Below are 20,395 nucleotides of genomic sequence, written 5' to 3' on the forward strand. Positions count from 1 at the left end.
TATTTTGTGGATAATTTTAAAATCAATATACTTTTACTTTGACTTTATTGGAGGTTGCTAAATTAATGCAAATATTTATTTATTTCTAAAAATGTTATTGTCTTTGTATCAGATATGGATGGTTAAGATAGTTGTACTGTTTTGTGTGAACATTTTTATTCTATTTTGTTAGAGATGCAACGCGTAAAATCTGCAGATTATTGCAAAGATTATGGACCATTTCCTTGTATTGCTTCTAACGGCCAACAGAGGGCGCTGCATCACTTGTTCTCAATACAATGTTCCTGAGTCTGTTTCATCGAGTATTCTGATGTAGACTTTGTTTATTTGCAAAGCTGACGGATCATTTTATCTATCTGTATTTCTATCTATAAGCAATTTCATGTTTTACTCTGTTCACCGGTGAATAAATGTGCTGCCACACATTGTTGTTTTTGAATTTTTCCTTGAAAACATCATTAGGCTTTAATCAAGGCAGAACGAACATGTTATTGCCAATTATTACATGGCTTAGTTGAATACTCGATTATGATTGGTCAATTCAGAACACGTGACACGTTGTTAATACCGAACAGACAGACCGCTGCCAAGGACTTATTGACCGTTGTTAAGGACGCTCACATCTGCACAAAGAAGTCCGTTCGATTTAACTGTGTACAGTTTGTACCTTTCTAACTGACAAGACAAGAGCGACAAGAAAACAGCGGAGAAGTAACGGGCAGAAATCCTCCTTTTTACGCAGCGGTCCAGACATAGACATCAAACGGCGACACATATTCAGTTGCCAGTTACTTTGGCATTAGGGCAGGGATATCTAGATACTTTCCAAGGTTTGACATAATGAATTGTGCTACTTTTAAAGCAAGGAGCGATGTTTTCAAATCTGTAATCAAAAAGCTCCTCAAAAACGCTATCGAAGCAGTTCCTGCCGTTGCTACGTTAGTTCGAACAGTAACAACGGACTATTTTTCTTAGCGGATGCATGTCAATTTAAATCAATACAACTATTTTTTAAATCAATAAAATCATTTTCTAAATCCATAAAAGCCTTTCAATTAATAGTGGGAGTCATAACGTTACTTTGTTGAGAATGTGGCCATGTAATAAGCGGGATAATGTGCAGCGACTTGGTCATTATGGGGAAAAGAAAACCGACAGGCCGATCAGGAGCCCGACGCGAAGCGGAGGGATCTAGATCGGCATGAAGGTGTTCTTTTCCCCATAATGACCAAGTCGCTGCACATTATCCCTTACTTATGTAATATGTTATGATAGAATGAGATCAGGGGCCTGTACTACGAAGCTGGTTCAACCTAACCTGGATATGTTTGAGTTAGCCGGTTGGCCTAATCCAAAACATACGCGCTCTCGCTAAACGGTACTACGACACGGGTTATCAAGTGGATCGCTCAAGCCAGCCGTGCCCTATCTTCTTAGGTGCGCGTTCACATTAGAGGGGTGGTATTTGGAGCATTCGACCAATCACAAACATGGAGAAGCGTACTGACAGCGCAGCGCGTCATACTTCCTGAACCTGCAAGGTGAATACAGCTGGTACAAGAAAAAGTGTTTGAATGCGTACATTAACAGGTTTATGATATGCTCCGTCTAAGACACGATCTGACTTTAATTACATTTGACTCAGGTGTTTCGTAATGTGTTGCTTAAAATAATACTTCTGCATACAGTATGTGACACTGTAAGTGTTGCACGGCCAGATACGGCTCAAGAAGCTGACTCAGATAAGGAAATATATGATAAGAGACCATAGGTAGAGACCGGTCTCAAGTCAGCACCGCTGCTGACTCGCTGTTTGAGGGCTTGATAGCCCACTCCTCCTCCACACCGCTCCACACTCGTTGGTTTGGAATAGCACTTAATATTGCGGACCCTCCACGCGAACGCGCAAACGGAGGGTTAGTGTGTAGGGGTAGGGTGTAGGGGGCGGTTTGGGATTGGGCCTACGGCGCCGGTTATCAAGTGGATCGTTCAAGCCAGCCGTGCCCTATCTAGTTAGGTGCACGTTCACATGAAAGGGGTGGTATTTGGAGCATTCGACCAATCACAAACATGGACAAGCGTACTGACAGCACAGCGCGTCATACTTCCTGAATCAAAAGTCAACTATAATATTAGACAAATATGAAGACGTTAAACTTTAAACATCCATGACTTAAACACTTTATCCAGGATAAAAGCCACATTGCTACACTTGAAAGGTGAGTACAGCCGGTAAAAGAAAAAGTGTTTCAAATCCAGTTTTGGACAGTCTGCCGTGGTTCCATCCCATTTCAAAGTGCTGTTCGACGCTCGGTGTAACCCTCGGCGCACATGCTTGAGAACTATCACAGGGTTTGTCAAGCGAAGCGGAGAGAATACTTACTTCCGGGTGTAAAATTCTCTAAAGCAACTATATGAGCTGCTCCGACCCTCGTTTCTGATGGACTCCAACTTGTGTTCATTAATCAAACAAATAAATAAACACAAGGACAACTATGTGTTATTGTTGAGTAAATAACAGTGTGTGGTTTAGAAAAGAATACAAAATTAGAAGGAAAAAACGATGAAACAATACAGATTTCAGTATTCTGAGCCCCTACTCTTCCCATAACTGACGGCAACAAAAATCCTGCATTATTCAATTAAAATAAAGAAGTACAAAAAATAAGTGTGGCTTGATATTGAGTAAGAAAAAGGTTGATAAACGCTGTGAGAATGGATCTGCGGAGAGCATTTCGCCGCGATCCCAACTCGTCTATTACCAACGTTCAGGGAGCTCTATGCAAGTCAATTGGACGCCCTGCCCATTGAAAACTGACTCTCAAGGGGTACCCTGTACGTAATAGAGTGACGGGAAGTGGCCCTGACCGTCCGTCAATATGTGACGGGTTGGGAGTGAGAATGCGTTGGAAATATGAGAACTGCCATGGTAGTAGACTACCATACGATACGAGCATGTGTATCGCACATTAAACCATCTGATTTTCTCTAAAAACATTTATTTATTACAACACCACACATGTAGGCCTATTTGTTTTTATTAACCTCCAAAATACAAGTAAATACTAGAAGTTTTAACTTGTGGTTAATCGTGAGTAGTCGTTTTAGTGAATATCGTGATTACAACTTTTTATCGATTGATATCAGTTTAAATGTCACTATATATTGTGTTTGTTTTGCATTATGGTTTTCTAATTTAATTATTTTTTTACAGTACTTTAAAGTGCCTTGTTGTTGAAATGTGCTTTATTTTTTGCCATTTAACAAATATATATCCCAAAAATTAAATAATGATCATCACAATTACAAAGCAGTCATGATGTGGATAATGGGTTGGTCTCTGTTGTTTCAGGGAAAATGTCAACCTTGTGAGAAGAACTGGTTACCCTACGGGCCGAGCTGCTATTCGGCCTATAACCCTGACCCTACAGGGTGGTTAACCTGGGAAGAAGCTCGAGAATACGGGAGAGCGCTTAATGCATATTTGGCTGCCGCACATAATGAAAAGGAAAAGGTAACACAATTATAATGAAAAAGTATCTATCTATTTATCTATCTATCTATCGATCGATCGATCGATCTATCGATCTATCTATCTATCTATCTATCTATCTATCTATCTATCTATCTATCTATCTACCTACCTACAGTATATAGTACTTATCTCATAACATGTTGATTTGAGTATTATATTTAAATACCTGATGAATGTTTCTCTATTGTCAGAACATCATCAATTATAACAGTATATCAACTGATGGAAGCTGGATTGGCTTGAGAGTTGAAAACGGGAAATGGAAGTGGGCAGATGGAAGTGATCTGACTAATAGGTAAGAGACACATTACTAAACACTTTAAATCATAAACATCTATCAGCCTTTATCTAAACTGATAACTGATCTAACAGTCATCATCATGTCAACCACAACACAGAGAAATACTGATAGAAATGTGTGTAGTTGTTGATACATTGCTGACAGAGGGAACTACATTTGAATACAGATTTAAGAAATATCAGTTTTTGAGCATGTAATAAGCATGTTTTGTCTTGACTATATTACAACTATATTAAAATAAAATAATATAGTATTTATATTATTAAATTGATTATGATTATTATTATTAGTAGAAGTAGTTTATTTGCATTAATTATATTTTAATCTTTTTGAGGCTATATTTGGCAGGAAATGCAGACGTATTCAATTCACCTGTAAACGCATACTGAACGACATACATGCACATTTACCATTTACCTCACTGTATAAAAAAGTAACTGTGTTCATAATAATAATAATAAACAGGAATTATATTTGCAAAGTACTTTGTTTCCCAACATTTTTTTTCTACTCCTGTCGCTTGGGGCCCCAAGTTGGCCAGGGACGGCCCTGGGAATATTACAATTATTATTATTAACTTTGTTTGTACAAAGTAGCCTGTCCAGGAAATATGCCCAAATCAACAAAAACTGCGAGCCGGCACGCAAGACGCTCCGCTTCTGAAACGCGCGCGGTAGGGTTTGAGGCTGGAGGTCGGAACAAAACCGCGGCGCAGCTGTAACGTGGCGCAGACGGACCCGGTGGATTCCCGGGGTAAGGCAATATGATGTTTTTTTAGGGTACGTATTTAATGAAGTATGTCTATTCTGTGTGCAACCAAGCAAGCTTTTGGATTTGTATCTAGTGTATACATTTATAAAGATATATCTTTATACTCAGAGGTGGAAGAAGTACTCTTAATACTACTTTACTTAAGTAAAAGTAGAAGTACCAGAGTTTAGGAATACTTTGTTACAAGTAAAATTCCTGCATTCAAAATCCCAGTCCATAAGTATACGCATCAAAATATACTTAAAGTACAAAAAGTAAAAGTAGGCCTACTCATTTATGCAGGATGGTCTATTTCAGGATAATATGTATTTTATGTTTTGATTATAATTATTGATGAATAATATGTTTATCATCGTGTGTTTGTTGAGCATATTTAGTTATATGACAAAGCCATGTTAAGCCAATCACATTAGTTACATTTGGAACATGTGTTGCCTGCGTGCACACTGGGCACACTGGGATGCTGTTGCGAGCATGCGCACAATAAACGGTCTTGTGAACTCCGACCAAAGAGATGATGGTTGTGTGTGATTTCTCTCCGTGAATATAGCTAGCTAACCACATTGGTGACTGATATAACGTGCTGCAGAAATGTCTCACGCTACAGGTTATGGGCCCAGTCATGCAGGCCAAAGGTGGTTCAGACTTTTATTCGACGGTGAAGAGAAAAGTTACGAGCTCTGGGAGACGAGGTTCCTCGCGCACATGGAGTTACGTGGTCTCAGAGAAGTTATCTCGGAAGACCCGGAGATAGATGGGTATGACGAAGAAACTCTCGCGGAAGATGAAACCAAGAACGGTGAGGCATATGCAGAGCTAGTGCAATGTCTGGACAACAAGAGCTTGTCGTTAGTAATGAGGGACGCGAAACGTGATGGAAGAAAAGCACTGAATATTCTTCGCGAGCACTATGCAGGAAAAGACAAACCCCGCGTGGTGAGTTTGTACTGTGAACTTTCCTCGCTCCATAAGGCTAGCAATGAAACGGTCACTGACTATATTATTCGAGCAGAAACTATATTCACGTCATTGAGAAGAGCAGAAGAGCACATTAGTGATGGGCTTCAGATAGCTATGGTAGTTAAGGGGCTACCTGATTCATACAAGCCATTCGTCGTGCACATCACCCAGACGAATGACACTGTAACGTTTGGCGAGTTTAAAACGAAACTGCGAAGTTATGAGAGTACAGAAAAATATGGGAAGAGTGACGTGAATGTTGAAGAAGACAACGTGATGAAATCTAGCGGGGCAACGAGGTCACGAGGACGAGGAAGAGGAAAGAAAATGGACCTGGCTGATGTTGAGTGTTACACGTGCGGTAAAAAGGGACACATGGCCAGAATATGTCCTGACGGGTACCACGTGAGAAGAGAGGAACGAAAATGGGACACACCACAGCGAGGAATGGGGCGCAGTCGAGGACGAGGCCGTGACCATATGAAGAAAGCTGATGAAGAGACGGAGGCAGAGCCAACATCTTTCAGTTTCTTCAGGATGAGTGACTGCCCTACACAGAGAGGGAACAAGAAAGGTCTAATGGTCGACTGCGGCGCCACAGCACACATGATCAACGACGCCACAAAGTTCAAAACAGTTGACAAGAGCTTCAGACCCGAGGACCACATGATCGAGCTGGCCGACGGATCCAAGGTGAGCGGGATGGCGAAGATGAGGGGAGACGCTGAAGTCTGTTTGCTGGACAGCGAAGGACGACAGGTGAAAACGAGGCTCAAGCAAGCGCTCTACATCCCATCTTTTCCACAAAACATCTTTTCAGTCAAAGCAGCGACAGCCAACGGAGCTGAGGTCCACTTCAAGGACGGTAATGACTGGCTGGTCAACAAGAATGGTACCAAGTTCAAAATGGACGTGTATGGTAGGCTGTATTACCTTAGCACAGTAGAGGATGAAAATGTTGATGAAATGTATGGGTGTCATGACATTCAAACGTGGCATAGGATACTTGGTCATTGCAATTTTGATGATGTTGCAAAATTAGAGAAGGTGGTTGAAGGGATGTCTATAAAAGGGAAACATGACATGTCCAATCAAAACTGTGAAATATGCACACAGGGCAAATTTACACAAAGCAGAAACAGGCATGCAGATGCTAAAGCTACAACTGTGTTAGAGCTAGTTCACACAGACCTATGCGGTCGTATAGAACCAGCAGATAAAGATGGGTACAGATATGCAATAGCATTTACTGATGATTACAGTGGGATGATTTTTCCATACTTTATCAAAGCAAAGAGTGACGCGACAAAAGCTACTGAAAAATTCATAGCAGATGTAGCGCCATATGGAAAGATAAAGTGCATAAGGTCTGATAACGGCACAGAGTTTACGGGACAAGAGTTCCAGTCTCTACTTAGGAGTAACGGGATAAGGCATGAGAAGAGTGCACCCTACTCACCTCATCAGAATGGAACTGCCGAAAGAGGTTGGAGAACCTTATTTGAGATGTCACGATGCATGCTATTGGAGAGTAACCTCCCAAAGCAATTATGGACATATGCTGTACAGACAGCAGCTCAAATCCGCAACAGGTGCTACAGTAAGCGGCTAGAGCAGACACCTTACTGTGTTTTCACAGGAAAAACACCTAACCTATCTAACATGAGGATATTTGGCTCTGAATGCTATGTATATAAGCAGGATAAAAAGAAGCTGGATTCTAGATGTGAAAAGGGGATCCTTGTAGGCTATGACAAATACAGTCCAGCATACAATGTGTATTATCCTGAGACAGGAAAAGTCCTAAAACATAGGCTGGTGAAATTCATCACCAAAGGTAGCGCAGATAGACAGACTCAGACAGATTGTGACATGGGGGAAGACTTTGAGAGTTATGCAGATACACCACCAAAGAGAGTCAACCAGGTACAGGGACAGCCTAAGGAGCGTAAAGAGTCCAGTGGTGAAGAGACTGCTGAGGCAGGTCCTACCCAGATAGATAGTACTGAGAGAGAAGAGGGAGAAAGGAGATACCCTACGAGACAGAGAAAGGCTCCAGAATACTTTAAGGAGTACCAGTGTAAAGCTGAGTGTGATGGTGACGAAAGTGAGAATGTAGATTATTTCTACAGAGTAGCTTATGGTGTACCTAATACACTTAAAGAGGCAATGGACTCTAAGAAGTCAAAAATGTGGGCTGATGCGATGAAAGAGGAGATTAATTCTTTGACCGAGAATGAAACTTTCACTCTGACTCCACTGCCAAGAGGCAAACAAGCAGTGGGAGGTCGCTGGGTATATGCAGTGAAAGAGAGCCCAGATGGATCTGAGATTTGTAAAGCCAGATATGTTGCAAAGGGGTATAGTCAAGTTGAAGGGATTGATTATAAAGAGACCTTTTCACCAACAGCCAACATGACCTCTGTACGAGCATTAATGCAGGTGGCTGTACAGGAGGATCTTACTTTACACCAAATGGATGTGAAGACTGCTTACCTCCATGCTCCAATCGACTGTGAGGTATATATGGAGCAGCCGGAAGGTTTTGAAATCAAATCAAAAACAGGGGAACACTTAGTGTGTAAACTAAACAAGTCATTGTATGGTTTAAAACAGTCCGGACGTAACTGGAACATGTTACTGCATGATCACCTTACAGAGAACGGTTTTGTGCAAAATGATGCTGATCATTGTGTCTACAGCAGAAATACTGAGAATGAGAAAGTGATTCTGTGTGGATGACTTAATCATAGCAGCGAGTGACAACACCTTACTCACTGATGTCAAAGAAATGTTGAACAAAAGTTTTAAGATGAAGGATATGGGTCCACTTAAACACTTCCTGGGTATCGATTTCAGACAGAGTGATGGAGAGATCAAAATGACTCAAAAGAGACATATAGAGAAGATGTTAGCAAAATTTGGAATGTCTGAATGCAAACCGAGATCCACCCCATGTGAGCAAAAGTTAAACTTTGACAGTGAGGGTGAAGTGATTGATTCAACAGGATACCGAGAGATAGTAGGTAGCTTGATATACATTATGACATGTACTAGACCTGACCTGAGCTGGGTGGTTAGTAAACTATCTCAATACCTAGCAGAACCAAAGCAGCAGCATTGGGCTACAGCCAAACACCTACTGAGGTACTTAAAGGGTACTATAGATCAAGAGCTACACTACCAGAAATGTGAGGAAAGCGTTCTAAAGCTGGAGGGGTACAGTGATGCTGATTGGGCAGCCGATAGGGATGATAGGAGGAGCACAACTGGATACTGTTTCAGCTTAACTGAGAATGGTCCAGTTATATCGTGGAAGAGCAGGAAACAGCCAACGGTGGCATTATCCACCTGCGAAGCTGAGTATATGGCACTAGCAGCCACTACTCAAGAGAGTATGTACCTTGTACAACTACTAAGAGGAATAGATAGTTGTAACCAGCATGTACCAGTCAAGATATATGAGGACAACCAGGGGGCGATAGCTTTATCTAAGAACCCAGTATGCAGACAGAGAAGCAAACATATTGACATAAAGTATCACTTTGTACGGTCTGCACACACAGAAGGGAAAATATGTATAGAATACTGTCCTACTGCAAACATGGTAGCGGATGTCTTTACCAAGCCAGTGACAAAGGCTAAGTTTGAGAGTTTCAAGGGATTTTTGTTTGGAGAGTAATGTGAACTGGCAGATGTAAATGTTTTGAAGTCTTAAGAACACTGCCAGTATGCCAAATGTTTTATTTATTTTTTGGAGTTTTGTATTTTTGGTTTTATTTACCATTATAGAGAGCTATACACATGTCTTTGAGTGGGAGTGTTGAGCATATTTAGTTATATGACAAAGCCATGTTAAGCCAATCACATTAGTTACATTTGGAACATGTGTTGCCTGCGTGCACACTGGGCACACTGGGATGCTGTTGCGAGCATGCGCACAATAAACGGTCTTGTGAACTCCGACCAAAGAGATGATGGTTGTGTGTGATTTCTCTCCGTGAATATAGCTAGCTAACCACATTGGTGACTGATATAACGTGCTGCAGAAATGTCTCACGCTACAGTGTTTAAACAATTGATGCTAGCCTAGAGGTCTAAGCATTGGTTTTAGGGTAACATGTTTTGCCCTTTTTTAATTGTAGCCTACATTATGTTAAATCAATTATAAATGAATATGCTTCATACTTCCATTGATGTACAGTAGTTCCTTAATGCTCATGTGCTTACACTTCCCTACCAGTAATACAATCTTTAATTGTGGTAGAACTTTACTAAATGAGAAGGGAAGTTATGTAATATTTTGGTTTCATCATGTTTCAGTGTTGCACTTTGTAGACGGTCCCTGCAGATAGAAGTTGTGCAGCTCGGAGGACAGCGCTAATATGCTTTGTTTTGATAGACATAAGGTTAAAAGCTCATAGTCTACTTTACTAGGGTGGTTAAGTCTTGTATCCGGAGAAAGTTTTGTGTGTGAGGTATTGATTCCTCCATATCTTTCTAACCTAAACGAACTGTTTCGATATGATATTTGTATCGCTTATCAAATGTTCTATAAAGTGGAAACACTGTACAGATCTTTGGCTAAAGTTGGCCCTGCTGTTAAAATGTAGCTGTTCGATAATACACTTGTCATACACCGAAGACAGGTGTTTACGGAAGACAGAAGAAATTGCCTGATTGGTTGATCGTTTATTTTGTATTTTATTATGCCTATACTTTATTCCACCTTTTAAATATTTAAATGCCTAAACACACTGCTGCTGTAACCATAGGGCTGTAACACAATAATTTCCGAATTTTGGATCAAAAAGTATCTACTTTATTTCCTGCTCACGTGAATAGAATACACTCCAATGTGCGCATGCGCGAATCGTGTCTCCCGGAAACAACATGGTTGTTTTGGTATCGGCTAGTAAAACAGTCACCTGTGAAAAGGTACAACAACACATAAACTAGCCAGCTTTCACCCCTGGATTAACCTCGCTCGTCAGGATAACCATCACTATGTTCTCTCCGAGTTGATGAAACGAACTGTGTTTCGAGGAAAGGACAGATATCTGGTTATTTTTGGTGAATGAAAGCTAGCTGACGTTAGCAGTTAGCTAGCTTGTCACTTTGTCAACACTTAGTTCAATATGGACTGCACGGCGCTGGAGATCGATGCTTTCAAATTTGCCAAAACAGCTGTCACCTATGACCAGAGTGGCAAATACAATGAGGCTGTATTCTATTATAAGGTAAGTGGAAATACGTTTCAACCTGACAGACAGGTAGCTGCCAAAGTTAGCACTTAGCTCACCTTGCTACAGGTAAACTTTTACTTTGACTTCCATTATTTAGCTTGTCTCTTCAGACTGTGCTTGATCTTCTGTTAACAATAACAAGGAACTTTCATTTGTACAAAGCGTTGGGACTGTCACTGTATCATTCCTTTATACTGCCACTTTGCCTTATAAAATATAACTGCTTTATGCAAAAGAAAACAGCTAACAAAAAAAAACAATGTATAAGACTTATTTGATGAACCTTAAGTTATCATTTTTATTTTATTTTGGGAATATGTATTACGTGAATAATGTAGCTTTTTGCCTAGTTTCCTTAACCTTAATTCATGATAAAGCTTAGAAACTGCTACTAAATAATAATACCTAAATTTTGTCTCTCATTCTATACAAACTTTTACTAACTGGGGAAAATAAAACTGCATTTTGGTTGAAGATTTTATTTATTTTAGTTGAACATTTTGCAATTTTTATCCATCACACATATTTATTATTTTAACCTCTGAATTATTTTATGTTGTAGATTCAGATGTGTTGCTTGCATGACACATCGTTTTTGAATACTTATTGTGGTAGGGACCAGGGGTTTTAAAGGCCAAAGACTGCTTAATTAATGTTCATTTGACAATTAATAACTTGGTCCGTCTGGGATTTGTTTTGCTCCAGGAGGCAGCCCAGGCCCTGATATATTCTGGGATGGCCGGGTCCAAACTGGAGGGGATCCAGGTCAAAGTGAACGAGTATCTGGATCGAGTCCAAGCCCTCCATAATGCAGGTAAACTCACCGGACGAAACACTCGGGGTCCACTGTTTTATTCCGATGTGCATAGTTGTTGTTATAAGAAGGAATATAAGACGGATTGTAGGTCTAAGATTTGCACACGACACACATTTTACTATATGTTTGCTTACTCAACTGTTATTGACAAAAATAATTGTTTTCTCTCACTCATCCATTATACACATGCATAGCAGATTCAGTTGATATTTCGATAATTCGTTTATTGTGCGCCGATGCATTTTGGTTAATATTTCACATTATGAAGTATTGCACAACATTGGATTTATAAACAAATGCTGTGTCCAAGTCTGACAGCTCTACATTTCCCAAAGCTCTGGTTATTTTATTGTTTTTAATACTGTTTCTACTCCTGTAAAGCAATAACTTATTTAACTGGTTTGCAGGAACATTGGGGCTTTCTTTGTCATTGGACATACACTCATCATCAGCATGTTGTTGACACGGATATTAATTTGCATGCTTGCAAAACTAGATACAAAGATGAACGGCATCATTGTTTTTACACGATACATGCTTTTAGTAACACAGAAGACCAACAGATAGTCAACATGGACATCATGGAAGAAAAACCTTTGGCTGTGTCTTACATTTAAGTGTTTCTGTTAGGCATGATCAGCAGGGGGTTATTTGTCTCTCTCTGTTTTCAGAGCGTGTTAGCTTCTACTGCATTATGTTTTATTGGTCATCCCTCCCTGCTGTTCACATGAAGATAATCTAATCTGATCTGAAGTCCTGCAGAGGTGACGTGTTGTGATTAGTATGAAGTGAGGAAGAGTTCAGGCCTCTTAATGGGCCCTGATGACTTTCTCAGTCTGACTACTGTTCTCCATGACTCTCCTCACAATATGGGTGTGTGTGTGTGTGTGTGTGTGTGTGTGTGTGTGTGTGTGTGTGTGTGTGTGTGTGTGTGTGTGTGTGTGTGTGTGTGTGTGTGTGTGTGTGTGTGTGTGTGTGTGTGTGTGTGTGTGTGTGTGTGTGTGTGTGTGTGTGTGTGTGTGTGTGTGTGTGTGTGTGTGTGTGTGTGTGTGTGTGTGTGTGTGTGTGTGTGTGTGTGTGTGTGTGTGTGTGTGTGTGTGTGTGTGTGTGTGTGTGTGTGTGTGTGTGTGTGTGTGTGTGTGTGTGTAGACATGGATGTGACCACAGTCTGTGGGAGTGTCGTGTTTGCAGGCTAACACTTGATGTCCCAGCAGCTCTGAATAGGCCTGACACTGATTTATTTTCTAATTGTTATAACCTTTCTAACAGTTTTTAAAGTTTTAATTCTTTATCCCGGCAGTAATTTGAAATATACATTTTTCCTATTGGTTTCCTGATTTGGTTACAGGAAGTAGCTTTAGTTCAACCTGAGCCTTACTTTTTAAAGAGTCCTCTCCTGCTGATGTTCAGTTGCATATCAGTATGTAGTGTCTCTACTTTAAAGAGTCCTCTCCTGCTGATGTTCAGGTGTATATCAGTATGTAGTGTCTCTACTTTAAAGAGTCCTCTCCTGCTGATGTTCAGGTGTATATCAGTATGTAGTGTCTCTACTTTAAAGAGTCCTCTCCTGCTGATGTTCAGGTGTATATCAGTATGTAGTGTCTCTACTTTAAAGAGTCCTCTCCTGCTGATGTTCAGGTGTATATCAGTATGTAGTGTCTCTACTTTAAAGAGTCCTCTCCTCCTGATGCTCAGGTGTATATCAGTATGTAGTGTCTCTGCTTTAAAGAGTCCTCTCCTGCTGATGTTCAGATGTATATCAGTATGTAGTGTCTCTACTTTAAAGAGTCCTCTCCTGCTGATGTTCATGTGTATATCAGTATGTAGTGTCTCTACTTTAAAGAGTCCTCTCCTGCTGATGTTCAGGTGTATATCAGTATGTAGTGTCTCTACTTTAAAGAGTCCTCTCCTGCTGATGTTCAGGTGTATATCAGTATGTCGTGTCTCTACTTTAAAGAGTCCTCTCCTGCTGATGTTCAGGTGTATATCAGTATGTAGTGTCTCTACTTTAAAGAGTCCTCTCCTACTGATGTTCAGGTGTATATCAGTATGTAGAGTCTCTACTTTAAAGAGTCCTCTCCTGTTGATGTTCAGGTGTATATCAGTATGTAGTGTCTCTACTTTAAAGAGTCCTCTCCTGCTGATGTTCAGGTGTATATCAGTATGTAGTGTCTCTACTTTAAAGAGTCCTCTCCTGCTGATGTTCAGGTGTATATCAGTATGTAGTGTCTCTACTTTAAAGAGTCCTCTCCTGCTGATGTTCAGGTGTATATCAGTATGTAGTGTCTCTACTTTAAAGAGTCCTCTCCTGCTGATGTTCAGGTGTATATCAGTATGTAATGTCTCTACTTTAAAGAGTCCTCTCCTGCTGATGTTCAGGTGCATATCAGTATGTAGTGTCTCTACTGGGACATGTCTCCATGTTTTAATGTTCAAAAAGCTCTTTATTGTTCTCATACTTTTCACCCTCTGTCTGAAACCAGAGCCCAGTCTGCTCTGATTGGTTAACTGGCCGGCTCTGTTGGGATTGGTCAACTGTTTAGAGATGTCCCGCCCCTTAGCCTATCACGTACAATGTGTTGGAGGAAGCTTTGTGATTTTACTCTTTGCAGACCATTTACATGAACCAAAACCTATAAATATAACTCACTACAGGAAAGAGAAGACAACACAAAACACAATAGGGCCTTTAAACCAAATCAGTCTACCCTCATTGATAATAAACAACAATTAAAGATAGCACAATATCAGAAACAACCTCACAATGTCACACACTCCAGTTCAACACGAGCACAAAGTGACCGTAGAGTTGAACACCTCTCTGATTGTGTCAAGGCTTTTGCATAACACTTTTTAAATGTTAACAGTGTGTCTGTTTTACGTCCTAACCACTCCATCTCTTTGACCTTTGACCCCAGTCCAGGCCCAGAAGAGCGACCCGCTGAAGTCCCGGCAGCATTTGGACCTGGAGCGCGCTCACTTCCTGGTCACTCAGGCCTTCGAGGAAGACGAGAAGGGGAACGACGATGAAGCCGTGGAGCTGTACACTCAGGCTGTGGAGCTGTGCATTACCACGGTCTCTCTCCAACTTCTTAAACCCTCACATCATCCCTGCCGTGGCTTCCTTCCTTATTTTTCAACATCAACATGTGTCCCCTCTTCTCCATGTCTCTTCTACATCAACATGTGTCCCCTCTTCTTCATGTCTCTTCTACATCATCATGTGTCCCCTCTTCTTCATGTCTCTTCTACATCATCATGTGTCCCCTCTTCTTCATGTCTCTTCTACATCAACATGTGTCCCCTCTTCTTCATGTCTCTTCTACATCAACATGTGTCCCCTCTTCTTCATGTCTCTTCTACATCAACATGTGTCCCCTCTTCTTCATGTCTCTTCTACATCAACATGTGTCCCCTCTTCTTCATGTCTCTTCTACATCAAAATGTGTCCCCTCTTCTTCATGTCTCTTCTACATCAACATGTGTCCCCTCTTCTTCATGTCTCTTCTACATCAACATGTGTCCCCTCTTCTTCATGTCTCTTCTACATCAACATGTGTCCCCTCTTCTTCATGTCTCTACTACATCAACATGTGTCCCCTCTTCTCCATGTCTCTTCTACATCAACATGTGTCCCCTCTTCTTCATGTCTCTTCTACATCAACATGTGTCCTCTCTTCTTCATGTCTCTTCTACATCAACATGTGTCCCCTCTTCTTCATGTCTCTTCTACATCAACATGTGTCCCCTCTTCTCCATGTCTCTTCTACATCAACATGTGTCCCCTCATTTTCATGTCTCTTCTACATCAAAATGTGTCCCCTCTTCTTCATGTCTCTTCTACATCAACATGTGTCCCCTCTTCTCCATGTCTCTTCTACATCAACATGTGTCCCCTCTTCTTCATGTCTCTTCAACATCAACATGTGTCCCCTCTTCTTCATGTCTCTTCTACATCAACATGTGTCCCCTCTTCTTCATGTCTCTTCTACATCAACATGTGTCCCCTCTTCTTCATGTCTCTTCAACATCAACATGTGTCCCTTCTTCTTCATGTCTCTTCTACATCAACATGTGTCCCCTCTTCTCCATGTCTCTTCTACATCAACATGTGTCCCCTCTTCTCCATGTCTCTTCTACATCAACATGTGTCCCTTCTTCTTCATGTCTTTTCTACATCAACATGTGTCCCCTCTTGTTCATGTCTCTTCTACATCAACATGTGTCCCCTCTTGTTCATTTCTCTTCTACATCAACATGTGTCCCCTCTTGTTCATGTCTCTTCTACATCAATATGTGTCCCCTCTTCTTCATGTCTCTTCTATATCAACATGTGTCCCCTCTTCTTCATGTCTCTTCTACATCAACATGTGTCCCCTCTTCTCCATGTCTCTTCTACATCAACATGTGTCCCCTCTTCTCCATGTCTCTTCTACATCAACATGTGTCCCCTCCTCTTCATGTCTCTTCTACATCAACATGTGTCCCCTCTACATCAACATGTGTCACCTCTTCTCCATGTCTCTTCTACATCACCATGTGTCCCCTCTTCTTCATGTCTCTTCTACATCAGCATGTGTCCCCTCTACATCAACATGTGTCCCCTCTTCTCCATGTCTCTTCTACATCAACATGTGTCCCCTCTACATCAACATGTGTCACCTCTTCTCCATGTCTCTTCTACATCACCATGTGTCCCCTCTTTTTTCATGTCTCTTCTACATCAGCATGTGTCCCCTCTACATCAACATGTGTCACCTCTTCTCCATGTCTCTTCTACATCAACATGTGTCCCCTCTTCTCCATGTCTCTTCTACATCAGCATGTGTCCCCTCTTGTTCATGTCTCTTCTACATCAACTTGTGTCCCCTCTTCTCCATGTCTCTTCTACATCAACATGTGTCCCCTCTTCTTCATGTCTCTTCTACATCAACATGTGTCCCCTCTTCTCCATGTCTCTTCTACATCAACATGTGTCCCCTCTTCTCCATGTCTCTTCTACATCAACATGTGTCCCCTCCTCTTCATGTCTCTTCTACATCAACATGTGTCCCCTCTACATCAACATGTGTCACCTCTTCTCCATGTCTCTTCTACATCACCATGTGTCCCCTCTTCTTCATGTCTCTTCTACGTCAGCATGTGTCCCCTCTACATCACCATGTGTCCCCTATTTTTTCATGTCTCTTCTACATCAACATGTGTCCCCTCTTCTCCATGTCTCTTCTACATCAACATGTGTACCCTCTTCTCCATGTCTCTTCTACATCAACATGTGTCCCCTCTTCTTCATGTCTCTTCTACATCAACATGTGTCCCCTCTACATCAACATGTGTCCCCTCTTCTCCATGTCTCTTCTACATCAACATGTGTCCCCTCTTCTTCATGTCTCTTCTACATCAGCATGTGTCCCCTCTACATCACCATGTGTCCCCTCTTCTTCATGTCTCTTCTACATCAACATGTGTCCCCTCTTCTTCATGTCTCTTCTACATCAACATGTGTCCCCTCTTCTTCATGTCTCTTCTACATCAACATGTGTCCCCTCTTCTTCATGTCTCTTCTACATCAACATGTGTCCCCTCTTCTTCATGTCTCTTCTACATCAACATGTGTCCCCTCTGTGGAAAGACACTCTGAAAGTTTCAGGAACAAAGATTCTCTCTCTTTTTGATCCATTTCTGTAAAAACCTTTCTGAAAACGAGCTGATCAGATTTTGGCCACTTTATGATGTCATAACGATGTTTTGTCTTGAGTAACCATTAGCCAATCAGCAACCAAGGTAACCCCCCCCCCCACCTTATCACCTGAATCTCCTCCTAGAGCTCCATTGAGTTCTTTGTAACCAAATGTCTCTCAGAGGGGCGTGGGGAGGGGCTCCTTATTTTCATCTAAAGTAACAGATAGAGAATCAGCACTTTGGAAACAGGGCCTGGGGCAGGCAGGTCCATGAGTGTTTTTTATTGGTTAAGTGGTCGCGACCCCCACTTTGGGAACCCCTGCTTTAGAGGAGGCGCCGTGGGAATTGTAGTCTTTTATACTCTGGTTGACTACAGACGTCACGACTACGTGGCCTTTCTTATAAAATCTAAATAGTGGCTCTAACAATCCCCTTCTTCTGTGTTTGTAGTCGAACGAGACCTCGGAGCAGGCGCTGCAGATCAAACTGAAGCAGCTGGCTCGTCAAGCTTTAGAAAGGTAAAGCACTTCCTGTTTAAAGTCACCTGACATCACATCACATATTTCACTGCCATGAAAGCGTTTCAGAAGCAGCGTGAATTACATTTTTCATGCACCCTTTTTCTAGATTTTGTTTTCCCTTTTTTGTGTTTCTATAGTTTTGTCTCTTAAGGATATTCTTCTCTTTCTCTTTTGTATTTACTTCATTGTAAACGGGACTCTCCAAGCCAAACATTTCCCCTCAAAGACAGATGGGTCGATTTTTAACACCCACAGATTTGTTATTTTTATGCCACGTACCAGGTTTAACCCTCTTTACATGGATTGGATCGACAGCAGCACTTTACTGATAGACACGGGATACTTTTTGTTGTTCTAATATTCCCAAACAGTTTTTTCTTTATGAGAACTTTTTTTTTCTAATTACCAATATTACCATTATTTGTATGAACAGTATTTATATTTAAAAAAACATTTTTACAATTTTTTTTTTATTTACATTTTTTTATTGATACATTTTTCTTTATGAATATGACCATTACATCTATAGACTAGGGGTGCACCGAATGGGAAATTCTTGGCCGAAACCGATACCGAAAATAGGAAACAGTTGGCCGAATGCCGAAAGTCCGAAAATGATTAATAGAAATATATATATATATAATGTATACATTTTTTACCAATGTTGTTCAGCTGCCTGATTATGTAAAAAGACATGATTATGGCAAAACTTAACTTAAATAATAATCACTATTATGGGTCCATAAAACATTTATTCAGCACTTTTGAATGCATACAGTACATTCATTCCAAGTCACTACAACAAAGTGCATTCAGAACAAAGCCAAGGTGCTCTAAAACTGCATAAACATCGAGGCCAGTAGGCCCACAACAAACTAGTGTAAATAAAGACTGTAACAGCCAGGCCTTCAACAACAACAGATGCACCTATAAGTTTGGTAACCTAACGTGTTGTTGTGATGACGTAATCAAAACGCGGCGACAAGCACGGCGTGCGACAATGCTCGTGGCTGGCTCACAGCCAACATGTCTGCCGCTTGGAGATATTTAAAAATATCAGAGAGAGAGGCGCGGATTGCGATTTGTAAAACGTGTTCAGCTGACATTTCTCGAGGGGGTGTAACTTGCAAAGACTTTCACCACTTCGGGATTACTCCACCACTTGAAATCAAAACACCCGGACAAATATGCAGAGTATGATCAACGTAACCCTGTTCTCTGACATTCGGTGATATTTTTGCCAAAAGCCGAAAGGGCCTTTTTAACCTTTTTCGGTGGCCGAATATTCGGTGCATCCCTACTATAGACACTCAGAATTTGTGTTGACTGTATTCACTCTAAATCAAGTGATGTCATGTCAGTTGATGTCTTTCTTATAAACAAAAGCATGGTTGTCATTGTTTTTTTGTGTTTCTTTCAATGTCTTAAATCAATAACGACATACAAATAAACCTCTCTCCCTCTGTTCTGTCAGGGCGGAGGGTCTCAAACAATCCCAAAAATGTATAAGAAATAAACCAGATATTAGTTGAACTACTTAGTATAATTGATTTATGTATTATTTCCTTTTTTTCCCTAGACTGAAAGTGACTTTATATTCCAGATTCAATAAAAATAATATAGTTTTAATCAATGCCTCCTTTATGACTGTACTCGGGCTAGAGTCTCAGAGAGAGATCTTCCTACTTCTCTTTGGAGAACATGGCTGTCATCTTAATGGAAACCCGAAGGACTTTATTCCTATCGAGGAGCCTTTAAGGAATTTAATGAAAAATAAGAATATTTCAGATTTCAACAGCAAGGAAAACTAACTCAGCATTTGTATTAACTTTATTCACTTTAAATTAAGTCAGTTTATTAACAAAAGCATTGTTGTCTTTGTTTGTTTGGTGTGTTTCTTTCAAACTGTTAAATTAACAATGACATTAAAAATGAACCTTTCCTCTTTGTTCTGTCAGGGCGGAGGGCCTCAAAGAGTCCCAGTCCAAACTCACTCCCACTCAGGACCGACCGGGCCCTCCTGGATCCAAACCCCCCCCCAGCAGCAGCTCCTCTTCTGGGGGTCCGGCCCGGCAGTTCTTCCCCCTCGGGCCGGACTTCAGCCTCCAGGAGCGCCCGCAGCCGGTGAGGGCCGTGCAGAGCAGCGAGCCGTCGGGCCAGCGCTACAGCGGCGAGGAGATCGAGGTGCTCAGGTGAGCTAGAGCCCATAACGGCCCGTCCACACAGCAGCGTTAAAAAAAATCTTGAAAATCTTGGAGGTGGGCGTGGCTGAAAGCTTGGGGATTTTTTGCGACCAACAACCAATCACATGAATCTCCCGCCCCCGACATACAAAGCAAAAAACCCCAGGGATTTTATGTATATATATATATATATATATATATATATATATATATATATATATATATATAAACTCCCCAAACAGGCGAAAACCTACCAGTTTCACCCACTGTCTCTGCCACCTCCCTCCATGCCTGGTTCCTCCGGTTTGTATCCCGGTAAATAGTTCTGGTCGTAAAGAACCGGGTGATTTGCTACCGTAATTTCTCGTTTGGAATATGA

The 20,395-nt window shown here is 41.1% G+C and overlaps 1 protein-coding gene across 1 annotated transcript in view; it reads left to right on the plus strand.

Moving 5' to 3' along the window:
- Positions 1-10,317: 10,317 nt before the first annotated feature.
- The window catches only part of capn7 (calpain 7), a 32,726-nt gene continuing 22,648 nt past the window's right edge, over positions 10,318-20,395 (plus strand). The window contains exons 1-5 of the mRNA XM_079694813.1: positions 10,318-10,807; positions 11,519-11,627; positions 14,549-14,706; positions 17,763-17,830; positions 19,792-20,025. Coding sequence (XP_079550939.1) covers positions 10,706-10,807; positions 11,519-11,627; positions 14,549-14,706; positions 17,763-17,830; positions 19,792-20,025 — 671 coding nt within the window. The 5' untranslated portion in view covers positions 10,318-10,705. The remainder of the gene's footprint in view (positions 10,808-11,518; positions 11,628-14,548; positions 14,707-17,762; positions 17,831-19,791; positions 20,026-20,395) is intronic.

This window comes from Notothenia rossii (genome assembly GCF_949606895.1).
Source record: "Notothenia rossii genome assembly, chromosome: 7".
Lineage (NCBI taxonomy): Eukaryota > Metazoa > Chordata > Actinopteri > Perciformes > Nototheniidae > Notothenia > Notothenia rossii.